At 35.0% G+C, this 18,093-nt stretch overlaps 1 protein-coding gene across 2 annotated transcripts; it reads right to left on the bottom strand.

Moving 5' to 3' along the window:
• Positions 1–15,582: 15,582 nt before the first annotated feature.
• Positions 15,583–17,689, bottom strand: LOC105792402 (UDP-xylose transporter 1). 2 transcript variants are annotated; one of them, XM_012620963.2, is made up of 8 exons: positions 17,468–17,689; positions 17,195–17,315; positions 16,935–17,119; positions 16,767–16,834; positions 16,541–16,673; positions 16,301–16,462; positions 15,928–16,194; positions 15,583–15,807 (listed from the first exon to the last, which is right to left on the bottom strand). In XM_012620963.2, exons 2-8 carry the CDS (start codon positions 17,313–17,315, stop codon positions 15,721–15,723), a joined length of 1,023 nt encoding a protein of 340 aa, XP_012476417.1. In that variant the 5' UTR covers positions 17,468–17,689; the 3' UTR covers positions 15,583–15,720. The 2 variants fall into 2 exon arrangements, with proteins under 2 accessions (XP_012476417.1, XP_012476416.1); XM_012620962.2 differs by having other exon boundaries at positions 17,195–17,320; positions 17,468–17,688.
• Positions 17,690–18,093: the final 404 nt, after the last annotated feature.

Here is an 18,093-nt window from a genome sequence, read left to right on the forward strand (position 1 = left end):
TCTGAGATGGAGGAAAGCGTATATGAGACAACGATTGGCAGGCGAATATTGAATTACTTAAATTTACTATATTACCCTTTTCACCTTTCATTTGATTTGAAGTTTATTTAAAAAGTACGCGAGATTTATGCAACCAATCATGTACGTTCCCCCTTTTTCACTTTTTGTTTTTATTTATTTAATTATTAAAACATGGGTTATTCATGAGAAAATTTTTATGAAATCACAAGGGAAAAAAGAAGAAAAAAATTAATTTGTTTTGTTTTTTTCCTTGTAAAATAAGCAACAGCAAAATTCATAGCTGGTCGAAAAGCTTGCAACTAAATTAACTTGAAAACAATCATTTCCCTCTTACGCCTGAGATGTCTTAAGATTTTTTTGTCCCTTACAAAAAAAGTTCTTCTGTACGAGAAAGAAAGATAGTGCTGGAATTTTTTTTTGTTTATACTTGTATTTGATTGAAATTCAAAATAATTATTGGATGTGTTAATATAAGTATCAGCAATAGAGGAGATAAAGAGCATAAGGTGATGGAGCAAAGAGAGCCGGAAAAATGCAAGGAGGTAGAGAAGGAGGAAGATAGAGGACTAGGGCTAGTAAAAGAGTCAAGGATTCAATCCTTTCTTCTTCGTTCTTCAAGGTATTTATAGGTGTGAGGGGGGAAGGTTCTTTGTCCGCTTATGCCTTTCAGTTGCATATTTAATTGAAACTAGCTTTGTTAGCAAACAGAGCAAAATTATGAGATGGATATAAAAATTAGTTGCGTAGTTCAAAAACTTCTTACATTTGTTATGTTTGTGGAGTCTTACTTAGAGAATAATTCACTATCAATCTTTAGTACAAGACAAGATTTAAATTCTACTAAATAAATATGTATCAGTTTGTCAAAACTACAACCAATGTGAACTTTATCTCCCTTTAATTCAGCTCGATTGGGTCCTCTATATGGAATAAAATAAACATGTATTGGTTTCACCCAATAAAAAGCTTGCTTCCTTGATTCAAACATAGAACCCTAAATAAAAAATTTGACTAGTTTCACTATTTTATCACACATGCCTTTTGGAATGAGAGCAAACTGTATAAAGTAGTAAGGAATTGATAAAATGACCAATTTAACAAGTGTCACTCTTCCCGCCATTGAAAGCCTCCTAGCATCCCACCTATTAAGATGCGTCTGAATAGTTTTTAGAATAACTTATAAGTATCCTTTATCACTCTCTTGTGAAATAAAGGGACTCCTAAATACCAACCTAGATAGTACACTATATGAAAACACAGTTTGTTTTACACTGATAGCTTGCCCTACACTCTTCTTAGTATTCTTTGAAAAGAAAATTTGAGTTTCCCAAACATTAACTTTGTGACTTGAGAAATAGCGGAAAGTGTTTAGCATATTGCTAATTACATCCACTTCTCCATATCAACTCGGGCAAAAAAAACAAGTCATTAGCAAAAAAAGAGGGTGTGAGATTTTCAGCCCTCTTCTTGAAAGTTCAGAAGGAACTCAATTCTTGTTCTCAATTACTTTGTTAATATCGTGAGCTAATCTTTCCATGCCCATAACAAATAGATATGATGATAAAGGATACCCTCGGCAAATCTCTTTAGAAGGTTTGAATTCCTCAATCATACCTTCATTTCATACAATTTGCGTAGTAGAATAACAAATTTAGTACTTACTGAGGTGAATCATTTTATGCAAAAAAACCTGTATCCAAAAGAGTTTTGAGGAATTCCTATATGATTTTGTCGTAAGCCCTTCCAAGATCCACTTTAATATCTATCCATGCATTATGCCCTTTACAAGTATGCATAGTGTGGATAACTTTCTACGCAATGATGATGGTATCTGTGATGGACCTACCTTCAATGAAGCTAACCTGATAATCTCTAGTAAAATCGGCCTTGATCTGTTAATAATGGTCTTTGTTAGGATTTTATAGATGACGAAACATAGGTTAATCAGATGGAATTAAGTGGTCGACTTTAGGCCAATAAACAATGAAAGTGCTATTGAGAGCAAAATCTCTCCTTGATAAATTCTCCGAATCAGTTTGCAAATTGAAATGCCAACAATATCCCATTGACTCTTAAAGAACTTAGCATGTAACCCATCCCTTCTCAAAGCTTTTGAAAGGCAAAATCTCAAAAAAGTGCTTTAGTTTGTAACATCAAAATTGAGTAAATCACTAACAACATCAGAAATTTTCGAAAATTAGCTTTTAATCAGGAAATACCCATCTCCCGCCTTGTCGTTTGTATATAGACTTGTAAAAAAGTTGACAGCTTCCCTTCTAAGTCTCTCCTCATCAAAGCACCGACCTCCATCTTCTGGCCTAAAAGCCTCAATTCTATTAGTTCTTTTGGTCATCGTTCTGCTTTGGTAATATTTGGTGTTACGGCCCCCATCCATTAACCATTCACATCTAACCTTCTGACGCCATAAGAGTTCTTCAAGACCCAATATTTCTTCGGGCTTCTCTCTGAGTTTAATATCAAGTTTCCTCAAATTATTAGAATTCAACCTGTCTAAAGCCTGTTGAACACCCTTAAGCCTTGCTATGATATGATTCTTGCGAATGAAGATGTTTCCAAAAGTCACCTGTTCCACTCTTGAGCTGATTTTATGAAACCACCCAAGCCTTAAACAAGGGGTCTTGTAGCCAACTTGCAAAGAGACGGAAAGGCCTCACAGTGCGACGAATGTTCTCTTTAGAAGTTCTAAGTTGAAGGATATGTAAAAAAATGTTTTACTTCAAGTCACTTTGTGTTTTCTCATGCTATTATAATGTACTCTCTAACTAAATGCAATCCAACTTCCTTTTATCTTAAAAAGAATAACAACTCTATTACATGATAAATAAATTTTCCAAGACTTTGGGGCAACCACTCCTTGGACAAAACGTTGTAATTTAGTTTCAAGTTAATCTAATTGCTAGAGAATCTCATGCTAATTAAACATACAGAAAATTGTATTATAGGTTAATCAAAATATTCGCATAGTTTTAAATCTTATGTTAATGAATTTTCTTATTAAAACTTGTTTTTCATTAGCGACATCAATAAGATGTAAAAGATTACTTGATCACAAAACAAAAATAGACAACGTATTGATTTCCAAATTTTCTTTCTTGTTTTTTTAATGGTGGCATAAGTGTTGATGAACTCATGTGGTTTTCATTCAATAGTGTTGTGTCTAAATTAAATTATATAGCACAAACTGCATGCCACCGTACAAAATCCTCCAATTACACCCAAAGAATTTCACATAGCTCTGGCTTCATTAAAACATCTTGCTACTTGCTCCACTAAAATTTATAACTCTATTATCATATTTACGAAAATTCATATAAAATGAAAATGACCATTCTTTATTTTATTTTTTTATATGCCCACTACTCTTCTACTTTTATGGAATAGTACTAGTTTTATCATCAATCACCATAAATCTTTATATTCATATATCATTAAATAATTATCAATACATGTTAAATTTAATAGTAAAATATATATTGTATTCTTAAAAAGTTGAATGTAATTTTAAATATCTTGAAAACAATTAGTTCCGAATCATTTTTTTAAAGTAAAATACAGAGGCAGAAATTGCATTAAGAAAAAAGCAAAACCAACAACCCCATAGATATGTGTCTGCCTTTTCGGTCATTTAGGGAACAAACAAACAGCAGTAATGTAAAAAACAGAAGCCAAAGAAAAGAAGAAAAAATTGCCTCGGTGGAGAGGAAAACGATTCATTAGCAGAAGGAGACCTTCTATCTTCTCCTCCAAATAGAAACCATCCAAACCTAGAACTCTGATCGTCTTCCAGTCTTGAATAACATAAAAAATATATAAAAAAAAACAAACTACTGAAAGTAACAAATTAAAATATATTTAAACAAACTCATTACTTAAATTTAAAAACTTAAAACAAATCCTTATCTACAAAATGATAATAATTTTACATTCAAATAATAGCGTTGCTTTTTCTTTTTTTCAGTTTTCATTAACTCTTGACCATAACTTATTATTAATGGTATAGACATGTCACAAATGATTATTTTTAAAATAAATTCCTAACATCTACGTGATATTTAAGAAAAGAGTATTAGTAAATTGATAAAAATAATTCATTAAATGTAAGATTATTTTATTAAATAAATAAATAAAACAAAGTAGCCCTTTCACAATTTTTTCCTATATAGTAGTAATAACATACGGACATCATCAAATATAATAAAATAAAGATAAAGTATCCCATAAAGGAACGAGGATGGTTGGGTTAGGTGCGACCGTATAATCGTTTACGTAACGAAAGAAAGTTGGCTAATAATATAATTCGTTTTTAATTTTAATTTTATGCTCCATAAAAAAGTTTTTTTCTCAATTTAGTATTTAAGTTTAATTTAACATCAAGGCCAATCAACATAATGTAACTTAATTAAAACTTAACACTTATTCTCTAGTAAAAAATATAAATATTTAATTAAGACAAAAGAAAATTTTTATGTATAAAATTGAATGTAAAAATTAAATTTAAGTATTAAATTAAATAAATGCTGAAGTAAGATTTGAATATTAAAATTAAAATTAGATATGAAATAGGTGATAGTGAAAACTTTCGGCACTATGGCTTGTCATGTGGGCGGCGCTGTCTCTCGCCCTTTCAATTCTCTCACCAGTCATAAAATCATTTCTTTTATGTGCTTTTTGTTCGAATTGCTTGCTTCGGTTATTTACTTCCACTTGAAAATACTAATATTATTTGTTGTTTATTATAATATTATTTGTTGCGATAGTGATTTGGGCACTTATCAATGCTGAGTTTAGTGTATCGATTTAAATTTTAAGTTTTTCACATCTTATTGAAATTAGGGTAATAGTTATCAAATGATTAAATGTATTTTGATATTTATACAAGGTTGAGAATAAAAATTGATTTGAATTGAGATGTTTTGATAGTTTATAGAATAAAAGTTAATAAATTATAATTATTTGAATCGAATTAAATTTTATTTTATTTAATTTAAATGGAATAATAAATTTAGTTTTTAATATTTATATTTTTTGTCAATTGACTTTGATTTATTTTTAGCTAAAATTAGTTATTGACCTTTTAAAAATAGTCAAATCTCTTTTTTTAAAACGAAAATTTTAATTAAAATATTATTTTTTAACTATGTTAGCTTGGCAACCCGTGGCAATTCACGTGTACTTCATTCTGGTTTGACACATTTTGTCTTGTATGCACATCAACAATAATTAAAAAAATATAAAAATATTCAAAAAAATATAAAATATAAAAAATTCATAAAAATTAAAAAAATTAGCATGAAGTACATGTGAATAGCCATGAGGGCCTCCATGTTTAAAAATTTAACGTTTTAGCCAGTATTTTTGTTAAAAAGTATAATTCGACTTTTTTTAAAATTTGAATGCCAAATTTAGCTAAAAATGAATAAGGGTCAAATTGACAAAGATGTGAATATTAAAGGCTAAATTTATCATTATGCCTTTAATTTATAATAAATTTAAATTTTATGAGGTAAAAATAAAATTTTCATATTTAAAATAATAAAATAACTTAAAAGTTCTAGATAAAAATGTTTTTCAAAAATATCATATAAAAGTTATTGATTATTTTTATTTATTGTTTTAAAAATATTTATGAAAAGTACTTTGAATCTTACCAAATAATATTCAAAAGGGGTGAATTATCCAAAAATGCTGATAATTTTAAAAAAATTATCAAATTAGGTCGATTTAGGAAAACGTATCCTTCTTTCTCCGTTTAGGGGTTAGGGGGTTTTTTAAGGGTTACATGTAAAAATCTCGCATCTCTTAAGTATGGTTTGATTAAAGACGATGGAGGAGTGGATAGATTGCGAATATACATCTCTAAAATCTAATCTTTCGACTATTTATAAAAAAAATACAAAATATTAAATTTCAATATAACAACAAAATAATTAAATTAAATATAATAAAAAAATTCTTACCATTTACCATTGAACGATCGAAATGTGCTTGTCATCCAAACGAATTAGAGAATTTACCATTATTAATTTCAATAAATATGAAAAAAATCGTAATATAAAATTAATTAAAAAAATCTTAATACAATTTTAATAAAAAATGAGAGTTGAGAGAGGATTGAAAATTGAGTGAGAATTGAGAATGAATTAAGAGAGAGTTGAGAGTGAATTGAAAAAGTAAGAAATTAGGGGTTTAAATAGGAAAAAAATGGTCGTTTGGGCGGGGGGGGGGGAGCTGTTGAATTCGACCATTGGGAGTAGCCGTTAGGGAAAACACGTTCGATAAATTTTAGAAAAACTGGTCTAATCCGATAATTTTTCATAATTTTTGGTATTTTTAGGTAATTCACCCATCCAAAAGTCATAAAAACAAAATTTATTTTGTTGAAGTAAGTTTAAAAATTCAAAATCCAAAATTAAGATGGAAAAATCAAGAACCTAACTAAATTATGATAGGCAGTTCAAAAAATCCAAAAAAATTAACAAAAATCAAACCATATCGCCCCACGGGTGTCGAGTTTTTAATAAGATACTTCAATGATAATGCAACAATAGAATTTAATTTTGTAATGAATTTAGATAATATTCAAATCAAATAGTGAGTGAAAATGTTTGTTTTAAAAATTTTAAAATTTCATAATTTGTAACTCTTTATTTGAAAAGTGAAATAGTTACTTGAAATGAGATCGATATATATGGGTGTCAAGTTTTTGAAAAATCGTAATAAAACTCTAATTTTAAACCTTATAAATAACCAATCTTAATTGGTTTTTTTTTTTCAAAGTAAACCCAAGACATTCTTTTCTACATTATATACCATTCTATATACATAAGTGTTTCTTAAACCAAATTTTTTTTTCCATGATGGATGCCCCCTTTTGAGATCTGAAGAAGGGCATGTAGATCATGATGCAACAACAATAGAATATTCTCTAGTAGCTTGAACTTGTAGTTAAGGTCTATTGCTGACGAGCTTGCCACTATTGGTGAACCCGTCACTAATTCTCATCTTATTGTTCGAATCCTACAAGGTCTTGGTCTCGAATACAAACACATCTTTGCAATCATCCGATCTAGTGACACTCCCATCACTTATGAAGAGCTTTTCAACAAGCTCCTCGATCATGAAATCTTTTCACGACATGAAGACAACAAAAAGCCTCTAATAACACCTATCACAGCAAATATTGTCCACAGGTCATCATTCACTTCATCACGTTCTGGCAACAACACAAACAACCATCGACAAAACTCTAATAACAATCCCAACGGACTCAATCAACATTAGCGTCCACTATGTAACACTTAGCGGCAACAACATTCCACATACATCGTGTACTGCCAACTTTGTGACTGACCTGACCATTCTGCACATGTGTGTCGTTCGATATCTCATAATCATATGCAAGCAAGAGTCAGTTTTCCTGCTCGATCTCAAAATTCATGTGCACCTTGGATAATTGATACCGATGCAACTCATCACATGACCCCAGATGTTCACAGTATGACCACTACACAGGACTACCATGGTTCAGAAGAAATCGTCATGGGCAATGGTAACACTGTTCCAATTTTTCACACTGGTAATGTCACTTTAAATGTCTCAGATAAAAAATTTAAACTTCACCAAGCTCTTTGCACTCCTACCATTAAAACTAATCTTATCTCCGTTTCTCATTTTTGTCTTTACAATAATACATCTATTGAATTTTTCCCTTATTCTTATCTTGTGAAGGATCTGACTACGGGGGCGCCACTGCTTCTCGGGCGGAATAGAGACGGGCTATATGAATGGTCGTTGGGCAATATCTCTAATACTCCAAGGTGCAATGTTGCTGTCCCCTATCAGCCGTGGCACCATCGCTTAGGTCATCCTCATCACCATACTCTCAATAAGATTTTACATTTATTTTCAATTCCGATTTCTTATTCTTAGAAACAATTTATTTGTTACTCTAATTGATCTAATAAAAACCACAAACAACCTTTTTCCAAAAATTCTTTGCAAAGTGAAAAGCCTTTACAATTAATTTACAGTAATTTATGGGGGACTCTCCCCTGTTCTATCTGTTGACAAAAAACAATACTATGTTTTATTTGTCGATCAATTTTCGTATTACATGTGGCTGTTCACTTTAAAAACCAAGATAGAGATTTTAAACATCTTCAAAACATTGCACCCTTTACTAGAGCATCAATTTCACACAACTGATGGTGGTGGAGAATTTCAAAATTTTCAATCTTATCTTCACTCTTATGGTGTAGAACATTTGGTATCACCTCTGTATACACCGCAAAGGGCAGCATAATTGAAAGGCAACAGAGACATTTTTTTGAAACTACTTGTGTCACGGGCCGCAGTTCAAAGCCCGTGACCAGCGCACCAAATGCATCCAATGGAGGTCTGTTGCTCAGATGGGGATCATTTGGCCCACAAGAACTGGCCCGATTCAAAGAGGTATTGGAGAAGCCTGTCAGATTGAAGCCTGGTTGGCCCAATAGCGAAGAGATGGCAACTTAGGCTAATATGGTAACTAATCTTAGAAGATAGAGGGAATCATATCTTGTAAAGATTAGATTAGATTTGATAAGGCTTATCTTGTAAATCCCTAAAATTAAGGGATATGGTTAAATCTCATCCGTCGATGTAATTGTATCTTGACCGTCGGTTTTGGGGGAGCTCAACTATAAATAGAGAGCCTCCCCCTCATTTGTACTCACTCCTGAATTGTTTCATTATTCTTTGTGAATAAGAGAAGTAGAGAGCATTTACTCAAACACTTTATGCGCTTTTTCTCGTTGTTCTTTTGCTTAGCTTCTTTTGGCATAAAATCGCTTCCGCTGTTCAATTGGTGCCTTGGAGGAGTTCTTAAAGAATCCTCATCGAGTTAAGGCTGACTTGGGCGAGTTTGGAGCAAACGGATCGCCTAAGGCCGCACGGATTACGAGACGAAAGGTCTAGCCCCGTGACAAGTGGTATCCGAGCAAGGTTCGAACCAAGGAGATATTCGAGCCAGGTTCAAACCAAGTGGTATTCGAGCCAAGTTTTGAACCAAGTGATATCTGAGTTGTTGGTTCAAAGGCACCGTTGGGATGTCGAAAGAAGAGTTCGAACAAAGGTGGGCGAGGAAGTCTTTGAGGGAGACAATATCGGCAGTAGAGGAACGTGTGGAAAAACTCGAGGGTTCCATGGAGGATGTAAAGGAGGCACTCGATGGGCTCGAGGATCGCATAGCAAACTGGGAGGAGCAGTCCAGAGACTATGTAAAGATGTCTCTTGGTTCCACCATGGATAAGGTAAACGAGTTGTTTAATTCACACCGGGATAAACTGTCGGACAGGAATGATGCTCTCGAGGCCATGATGATGGCTTTGAAGGAGGAAACAGTGGCCACGACGAGGGCTTTGAGCACAAGAATAGAGGAGCTCGAGGAGAGCGGCCTTGTGTCAAGCGGTAGTGGGGAAAGGAGTGGCAAATGCAAGACTCGAGAATGAGGATGTCCCAAAGCCGAAAGAGTTTGTGGGGACAAGGTCGCATGTGATGTGGACAATTTCTTGTGGAGGATGGAAAACTACTTAGTGCCAAAAGGCATCGTGGAAGATGCGATTAAGGTAAACACTTGCTTCAATGTTTCTTCGACATTGCGCTTTTATGGTGGCGAGTAGGACCACGATAAAAGGCATGGTGAGATTGGGACGTGGCAAGAGTTCCAATGCGAATTAAAGGGACAGTTTTACCCAGAGTTTGCCGAGGAAGAAGCTTGGGCAAAGTTGCAAGGGATAACGCAACGAGGCACAGTGGGGGAGTATGTTCAAGAGTTCAAGGAACTCATGCTCCAAGTTTCAGATGTGACCGATGAAGAAGCATTGCTTGCTTTTCAAAAGGGATTGAAGCCGTGGGTCAGACAGGAGGTGGAACAAAGAGGTGTCCAAAAGCTGTCGGAAGCCATGACGGTAGTTGAGGCCGTGGTCAAGCTTGGTCTAGGGAAAGACAAGCTTGGGTCTTCCAAGTCCGAGGAAAGGGGCGTAAGTGAAATGGATCACAAGGAAGATAGAGTTAATGGCAATGGCAACGGCGACAATGGTGGTAATGGGAAACCACGAGTTGGGAAGAAGAAACCCAAGAAGAAAAGGGACAAGCTGAAATGCTTTCTCTGCGACGGTCCACACATGTTGAAGAAATGTCCGAGGAAATCCGCGCTTAAGAAGAAGCCGGTGGAAAAGGCCTTGGTACTTGGTTCGAGCGCAAGGGGTGTCGAAGCCAAGGAGGCCGAAAGCGAGAAGAAGCCAGTGGAGTGCTTCTTGTGTCATGGTCCGCATAGGTTGCGGAAGTGTCCGAGGAAGTCTGTCATCGAGGGGAACGATGGAACAGACAAGGAGCCCAAGAAGCTTGGTTCGAGCAAGGGAAAAGCCGAAGCCAAGAGGGCAAAGAGGAGCAGAAGGAAGCAAGTAAAGTGCTTCTTGTGCCGTGGTCCGCATGAGTTGCGGAACTGTCCAAAGCAAGCCGGAGTCAAAAGAAAGGCAACGTCTGAGCTTGGTGAGTCATCGGAGGGGCTTCCACCCAGGGAAGAGGTGAGTTTGTCATCGGACTTAGAGGAAAGAGTTGCGATGAAAACAGTGAAAGCCGGGACCAATGAGGCTCAAGTTGAGTGAAGCGTCGAGTTGGCCGAGTCGTCGACAAGGCTTCCACCTATGGGAGAGGTGGGTGGTGCATCGACTTCAAGAAAAGGAAGCGATGCATGTGGGACAGTTGACCAGAGTAAATGCAGCGAGTAGGACGGCTCGAGTTAAGAAGCGACGTAAGCCGAGGCAAGGGTCCCGAAGGAAGGGAAAGGCTAAGGCGTCGAGACGAGACCGGGGCGAATCAAGTCAGTGCCATTCGGAAGTCGCAACGAGGACGTTGCGAGAATGGGTGGGGGAGAATGTCACGGGCCGCAGTTCAAAGCCCGTGACCAGCGCACCAAATGCATCCAATGGAGGTCTGTTGCTCAGATGGGGATCATTTGGCCCACAAGAACTGGCCCGATTCAAAGAGGTATTGGAGAAGCCTGTCAGATTGAAGCCTGGTTGGCCCGATAGCGAAGAGATGGCAACTTAGGCTAATATGGTAACTAATCTTAGAAGATAGAGGGAATCATATCTTGTAAAGATTAGATTAGATTTGATAAGGCTTATCTTGTAAATCCCTAAAATTAAGGGATATGGTTAAATCTCATCCGTCGATGTAATTGTATCTTGACCGTCGGTTTTGGGGGAGCTCAACTATAAATAGAGAGCCTCCCCCTCATTTGTACTCACTCCTGAATTGTTTCATTATTCTTTGTGAATAAGAGAAGTAGAGAGCATTTACTCAAACACTTTGCGCGCTCTTTTCATTGTTCTTTTGCTTAGCTTCTTTTGGCATAAAATCGCTTCCGCTGTTCAATTGGTGCCTTGGAGGAGTTCTTAAAGAATCCTCATCGAGTTAAGGCTGACTTGGGCGAGTTTGGAGCAAACGGATCGCCTAAGGCCGCACGGATTGCGAGACGAAAGGTCTAGCCCCGTGACACTTGCACATTGCTACATCAAGCATCCTTATCATCACTATTTTGGACTTATGCCTGTCATCAGGCAGTATATTTAATTCATTGAACATCAATCTCTTTTTGAAATTTCAAAAACCACCAAATTTTGAATCCATAAAAGTATTTGGTTGTCTATGCTACCTTGGCTTAAACCATATGCCAAAAGTAAACTTGAGTCACGTTCTACACTATGCGTTTACTTGGGATTTTTGAACAAATTTTATAGTCACCATTGTTTTGATCCATATATGTCCAAATTTTACTTATCATGAGATGTTTTTTTTTAAAGATAATTATCCTTTTACAAATATCTTTTCTTGTCTTAAAATTAATAATATCTTGTGAGACGATCTCATTTCAAAACACTCAAAATAAAAATCTCAATCCAGATTCTATTCAAAGTTCTTTATATGTTCCACCACTACGCTTGCAACTGCCCACACATCCATCGATATTAGACTCTATCTTGTCCCTTTGACTCTACTCACCAAAATTCCATTACTACTTTACAATCAACCCCACCATCACCATAAATACCACACCCTCTAAACTAATCACTTACCAAAGTCGCCACAAACAACAACTGCCACTAATTTCTTTCATTCAACCTTCTCCTTATACTACCGCAATGGCGCCTTATTCGTGTATTCCTCAACTTCCAACATTGCTTACCACCACCCAATGATCACCCGTTCCAAAACTAATAGTCTCAAGCCTCGTCAATACCAAGCCACCATTACATCCACCCACTCTATACCTGATAAGTCATAAAAGTAACATATTTTTAATCCCATTCTTGATGCGTTTTTGGATGATTAATCATGTAAATTAGTGAAATTGATGCTCCTAATCCTTTAAAATCATGTCTTTATATTTAGGAGAGCATTTGGGAGCAGAAGGAGCGAAAAACGAGCCAAAATCGAACAAATAGAGCTGTTTCCAGAATCCACATGGCTTGGGCATTTCCACATGGGCTGGCCACATGCCCGTGTGAGCCACACGGGCTGGCCACGTGCCCATGTGCCAGCCCGTGTCTATATCGCACCCTGTTTCCTAAATACACGAAAAAACCCAATTTTTAGGCTTTCTGAGCATTCTAAAGTCTATAAATACCAATTAGAAGAAGACCTAAGAGGGCACTCAGAGAAGATTGAAGAAAAGACTCGAGAAGAACACCATCAGAATCAACTCGAAAGCGGATCTCCTTCAAGATTGAAGATCTCCATTTAATTTCCTTCAAAATTTTATTGAGATTTTTTATGTCTTGTGGTTATTCTAACTTTGAAATTTTTTCATTCAGGATTATGAACTAAATTCCCTAGATACCTAGGGAAGATGAAACTTATGATGAATCTTATTATTTGATTTCTGATTTACGCGATAAATATTTGATTCTTGTTCTCAATTATGTATGCTTATTTCTTGTTTTAATATTTCTAATATATTAATTCAAGTTTAATGTGCTTATTTCAGTGGAGTAAAAGTCCCTATTTAAGAATAGATCTACCATAATTGAGTGGAGTTGCATGCAATCCTAGAAGTAGGATGACATAAATCTACCGGATTAGAGTCAAATCTAATAGGGGAATCCATAAAATCGATTGAGTTAATGCGATAATAGGGGTTTTAATTAGAAAGAGATTTCAATTAATCAACCTAGAGTCAGTTGTTCTTGCTCTCGAAAGAGATATTAACATAATTTAGTGATTTCTACGAATCCAGACACAAGTGAATAAATTGTTTAATTCAGATTCATAATAATAGATGAAGTCTAGGTAGATTCTTTCTTGAGTATTGTCTATCTCATTGGTTATCTTCGATTATTTTCCTATTTCATTCTCTGTTGCATTCTTAGTTAGATTAGTTAGTAATTTTATATTAAAAACAATAGTAATTACTAGTAATTACTAGTAGAAAAATAGAAAAAATAGTAATTACTAGTAGTCCTCGTGGATACGATATTCCCTACTCACCATAACTATACTATTGTTCGATAAGTGCGCTTGTCTTATTCGTATTTATAATTAGTTTAGTGGCCATCAATACCTCGTTCTTAGAAACATGCTAAGCTAATTCCCCCACTGGAATTTAGCCATGCAAGCCAAAATTAATACCCTTGTGTGCAATTGAACATGGGACTTGGTTCCATATGATTCATCTACGAATGTGGTGGACTGTAAGAGGTTGTTTCGGATCAAACATATCCCCGATGGCTCTGTTGAAAGGTATAAAGTCCACCTTGTTGGCAAAGGATATACTCAATGTCGTGGACTAGATTATCACGGTACTTTCAGTCCCATTGTGAAACTTGCTATTGTTTGCCTTATCAAGACAACTGCTACGCAAAATGGTTGGCTGATTAATCAGTTTTGAAAATATTGATTTACCAACACATGTTTGCAAGTTAAACAAAGCAATCTATGGCTTGAAATAAGCACCATATGCTTGGTATAATGATCTAAAACTTATCTTCTTACGTTTGGGATTTGTGAAGTCTTAGTCAAATCTTCACCGTTTTGAAGTCGCTGTTTATATATTGATCTATGTCGATGACATAATTGTGGTTGACAATTCCTAACAGAGTTCGATACATTATTGATGCTCTTTCCAACATATTTTCTTTAAAGGACATGGGCTCTCTTCGATACTTCCTTGGTGTTGAGGTACTTCCACATTCTGATGGTCTTTTCTTAAGTCAATGCAAATATATTTTGGATTTGCTACATGAAGTTAACATGGAAAACTGTAAAGGTCTGGCCACTCCAATGACATCCTCTGTTATTTCCGAAACTTTCTTTGAAGATGCTTCTATTGATGGCTCTCTTTATAGTCGCATCATTGGCAATTTACAGTACCTGGCTTTTACTCGGCCGGACATTGCCTTTGCTATCGGTCGACTTTCTCAAGCCATGCACCAACCTACCATGTCTCATTCGGCAGCTCTCAAACGCCTTCTACGATATCTTCATCATACTGCTACCTTTGGACTCCGTGTTTCCGGTGAGCCTGATCGTCGTTTAATTGCCTACTCTGACTCTGAATGGGCTGGCAACCCTATGGATCACACATCTACAATTGGTTATGTTGTCAATCTCGACTCTATTCCTATTTCTTGGTCTTCAAAGAAACAACATTCTGTTTCTCGTTCCTCCACTGAAGCAGAATATCGTGCTATTGCCGATGCTATTACCTTCAATAATATTCACTTATACCTTCAATGGAAATAATTCACTTTTACCTTCAATATTATTCTCTTTAGTAGTAATATGGAAATTAATTTGCTTGAAAATAGTCGATTTCTATCACTCTAATCAAGTTGAGAATTTTACTTTCGTTTCGTCTCTCACCTTTGGTTTGGTTGAAAGATGAAAACCTAAGACGTATACGTTTCACTTTTCATGCAGTGAAGCAACAATAATATTAGAAAATGTAACATTATTGGCGAGCCTTCTAGTGCATCAGCATCTAGTATCGACAATTCTAAGTTTAATCTAGCACAGGTCCTTGCTGTAGCGTTTAGAACAAGTACCAACTATGCTTTGAGTGTTTGAGAGCAGGAGCGTAGCTAAGGGCTGGTAGGCCCGGTCCTTTAAAATGGAAAATTGTCTACTTAGGTATTTTAGAAACTTTAAAATTTTAAATTAGTAAAAATAAAATTGGCTTTAGCCTTCCTAAAAATGATAAAAAATTAATTTAATATTTTAAAAATGATAAAGATATAGGGTATTATAAATTACAATTTAATTTTGACCCCAAATTTTCTGGTTTCGCACTTGTCTACAACTATTTTTTGTGAGTGTCAGCTAAATTAAGCTTAAATTACTGGTAGTGAGAAATTATTTGGTGAATTATTTGTTTGAAAAAAGCTGTGTGGACATAGTATTATATGCGAATTACATAAGCAATTTTGATCTTATTGTGCTTTTACTAGTAAAATTTGCATTACTGAACTATCGAAACAACTGCTACTAAAGTGAAACAACTTTTTAGAACGGCTACAAACCAGTATCGTTTCAGTTTATTTAAAGAATCAAAGTCATTTGTGCTGGAAGGTACAAAACGTTTGAAACAACACCTTAACTTAATAGACAAAATCTTTATAACAAAATCCTGTTTTTGCTTTAGACAATGGAATTCTTGTCTGAACTTTTAACTTCATGGCCTTCTTTCTCGTGAGCCAGAAATGGTTTGTCTTCCTTATCTTTCATCTGTAAAACAATACATATAAAGAAATTGTCAACAACCCTTTCTCGAAAGATATAAAGACAAGAAAAGAAAGGCATAGATATCTATGAGCATTCTGTTTGATGATTTCTCTATGACATTACCTGACACTCCAATGGATCAGCTTGTTTCTTTTTGTTCTCTTGGGTGCAAAAATATGAATATAAACCCATGCCAAAAATGGCTATCAGGATTCCAAGGATGTTCCTGTCTGTAAAAGGGTCATGCAGCAGTGTATAGCCGAAGGCAAGAACCAGGCAAGTTTTGAGGTGACCAAGTACTTGATATGTAACTGGGGATGTTTTTCCAATAACCAGAAACGTACTAAAGTTGACAGATACAGAAATAATACATGAGAGGATGATAAATGCCTGCAAATCAATGTTCCAAAAAAAAAGCAATTAGTTATCTGAAATATCATTCATGATATCTGTTTTATTGATATGCTAAGGAAAGGGAGGGATTTGGTTCTTTTACCAGGACTATAGGGGAATATTTGTAAGCAAACACATTTTGCTTGGTGAGGAACTGATCTACCAAAGGGCCTGACACAAAAAGAATAGCTGCTTGAAATGGAGCTGACTGGTACAGCAGCTGGGTTGAAGACACATTGAGCCTCTTTTGTATGGTGTTTGTCAGCTATATTAATCAAAGTTAAGAAATAAAACATTTTAGTGATCATTTTCAAGAAACTTAAGCTTGAGAGTAAAAGGATACAATTTGGCCAACACAGGTGGTTGCAATGGCAAGGAGAGAAAGGATTGTCCCAACAAAATTGAGTTGGAGATCAGTAATGGAGGCAATGCCAACTCCAACAAGCAAAAGGAAGAGGGATAGCTTTATCTTTTGACTGCACACAGTAAAACAAAGAGTTACGATCAGCTTTGAATCTCAAAAGTGCTCGAAGTATTCACAAGTTTAATGGCTTCAATTAAGAAAAAACCTGAATTGCTTTTTGAGGAAGACAGTTTCCAATAATACAGTGAATGGTATAATTGCAAGTTTGGTCATCTGTCAAAAGAGTCATCACCACAAAGAATAAGGGGTATATTGATTTTGATGAAGGTGTGAGAATATAACGTTTGCAACAACAACAAAAAATGGAGTTCACCTGATAGAAACCAATGGAGTTAAATCCAAGGCTCAAGTTAAGAAATCCAATAGAAACACCATTGAGGATGCCAAAAAGCATCACAGTCTTAATGTCAATTGATTTATTCTCAAACAGATTGAATCTTTGGGCAGCATGAAGGGTGCAAAATGTTACCATGAGATGCCAACTAGTGAGTGTGGTAGCTGCACCCAAGGATAAATGAATACTGAAAATTTTCTATTTCAAATAAAGGCAAAAAAAAAAAAAAAAAAAGTTACCAAAGGGGAAGCCAAGATTGCTCATCAAAGCTTTGTTGCATATGACAATAGAGACAGATGATGCAACAGAAAGAAACAGGGCCCCTATAACTCCCAATTGGAAGCTTGACATTTCTCCCATCTTTGCTGAAACAAAACAAACAAACATGTGTTGCAGAGGTTTTTAATGTTGCACTCTTATAAGATATTTATCAACCTTTTTCTGGCTTGCAATAAATGGATAACTATGCAGAAAATGGAAAAAGATTCAAAAGAATGAACAAAGAGAGATACCTTTGAAAGAATATATAAATTGACAATGTTATTTGACAGAGGGTTGCTAAAACTCCATAAAAACAACAGAAAGCAAGTCAAGTTACAACAAGCCACCACCGGGAAATTCAACAGTGAGAGTGCAGGAGAAAATTGAGCTTTGGAGGAAAAAAAGAACAAGAGAGAGATGATTTGTGGCTTGTTTGAGAATGTAGGCTTTTTATGTTAGATTGCTAGGGAGGTTGGTGTTTCACGCTGTTATAGTTTTAAGTACTACGTGTATTTGTTTTTAGTTCTTCCAGAAGGAGGAAGGTAAGGATTTATTTAAGCAATGAGTAACAGTCAAAATTTCTAAAAGAAATTAAAATAAGATTAAAAAAATCAGTATAAGGTGATAACTCTAATAAGGTTAATAAGCAAAATCCAGTAAAACAAAAAATGGTAAATTTTACACCTAAATGTAAATGTTAAATATACCCTTTAAAACTATTTTTGTTAAATTTAAGTACGTAACAAATTTGATACATAGTTATATATATGAATTTTATTTGATGCAATTATACATATGAAATTTTGATTGTGGTTCAAACATATACGTAGAATTTTATTTTGATTCAATTATACATATTTAAAGAAATAAATACATC

Source organism: Gossypium raimondii, chromosome 8 (assembly GCF_025698545.1).
Source record: "Gossypium raimondii isolate GPD5lz chromosome 8, ASM2569854v1, whole genome shotgun sequence".
Lineage (NCBI taxonomy): Eukaryota > Viridiplantae > Streptophyta > Magnoliopsida > Malvales > Malvaceae > Gossypium > Gossypium raimondii.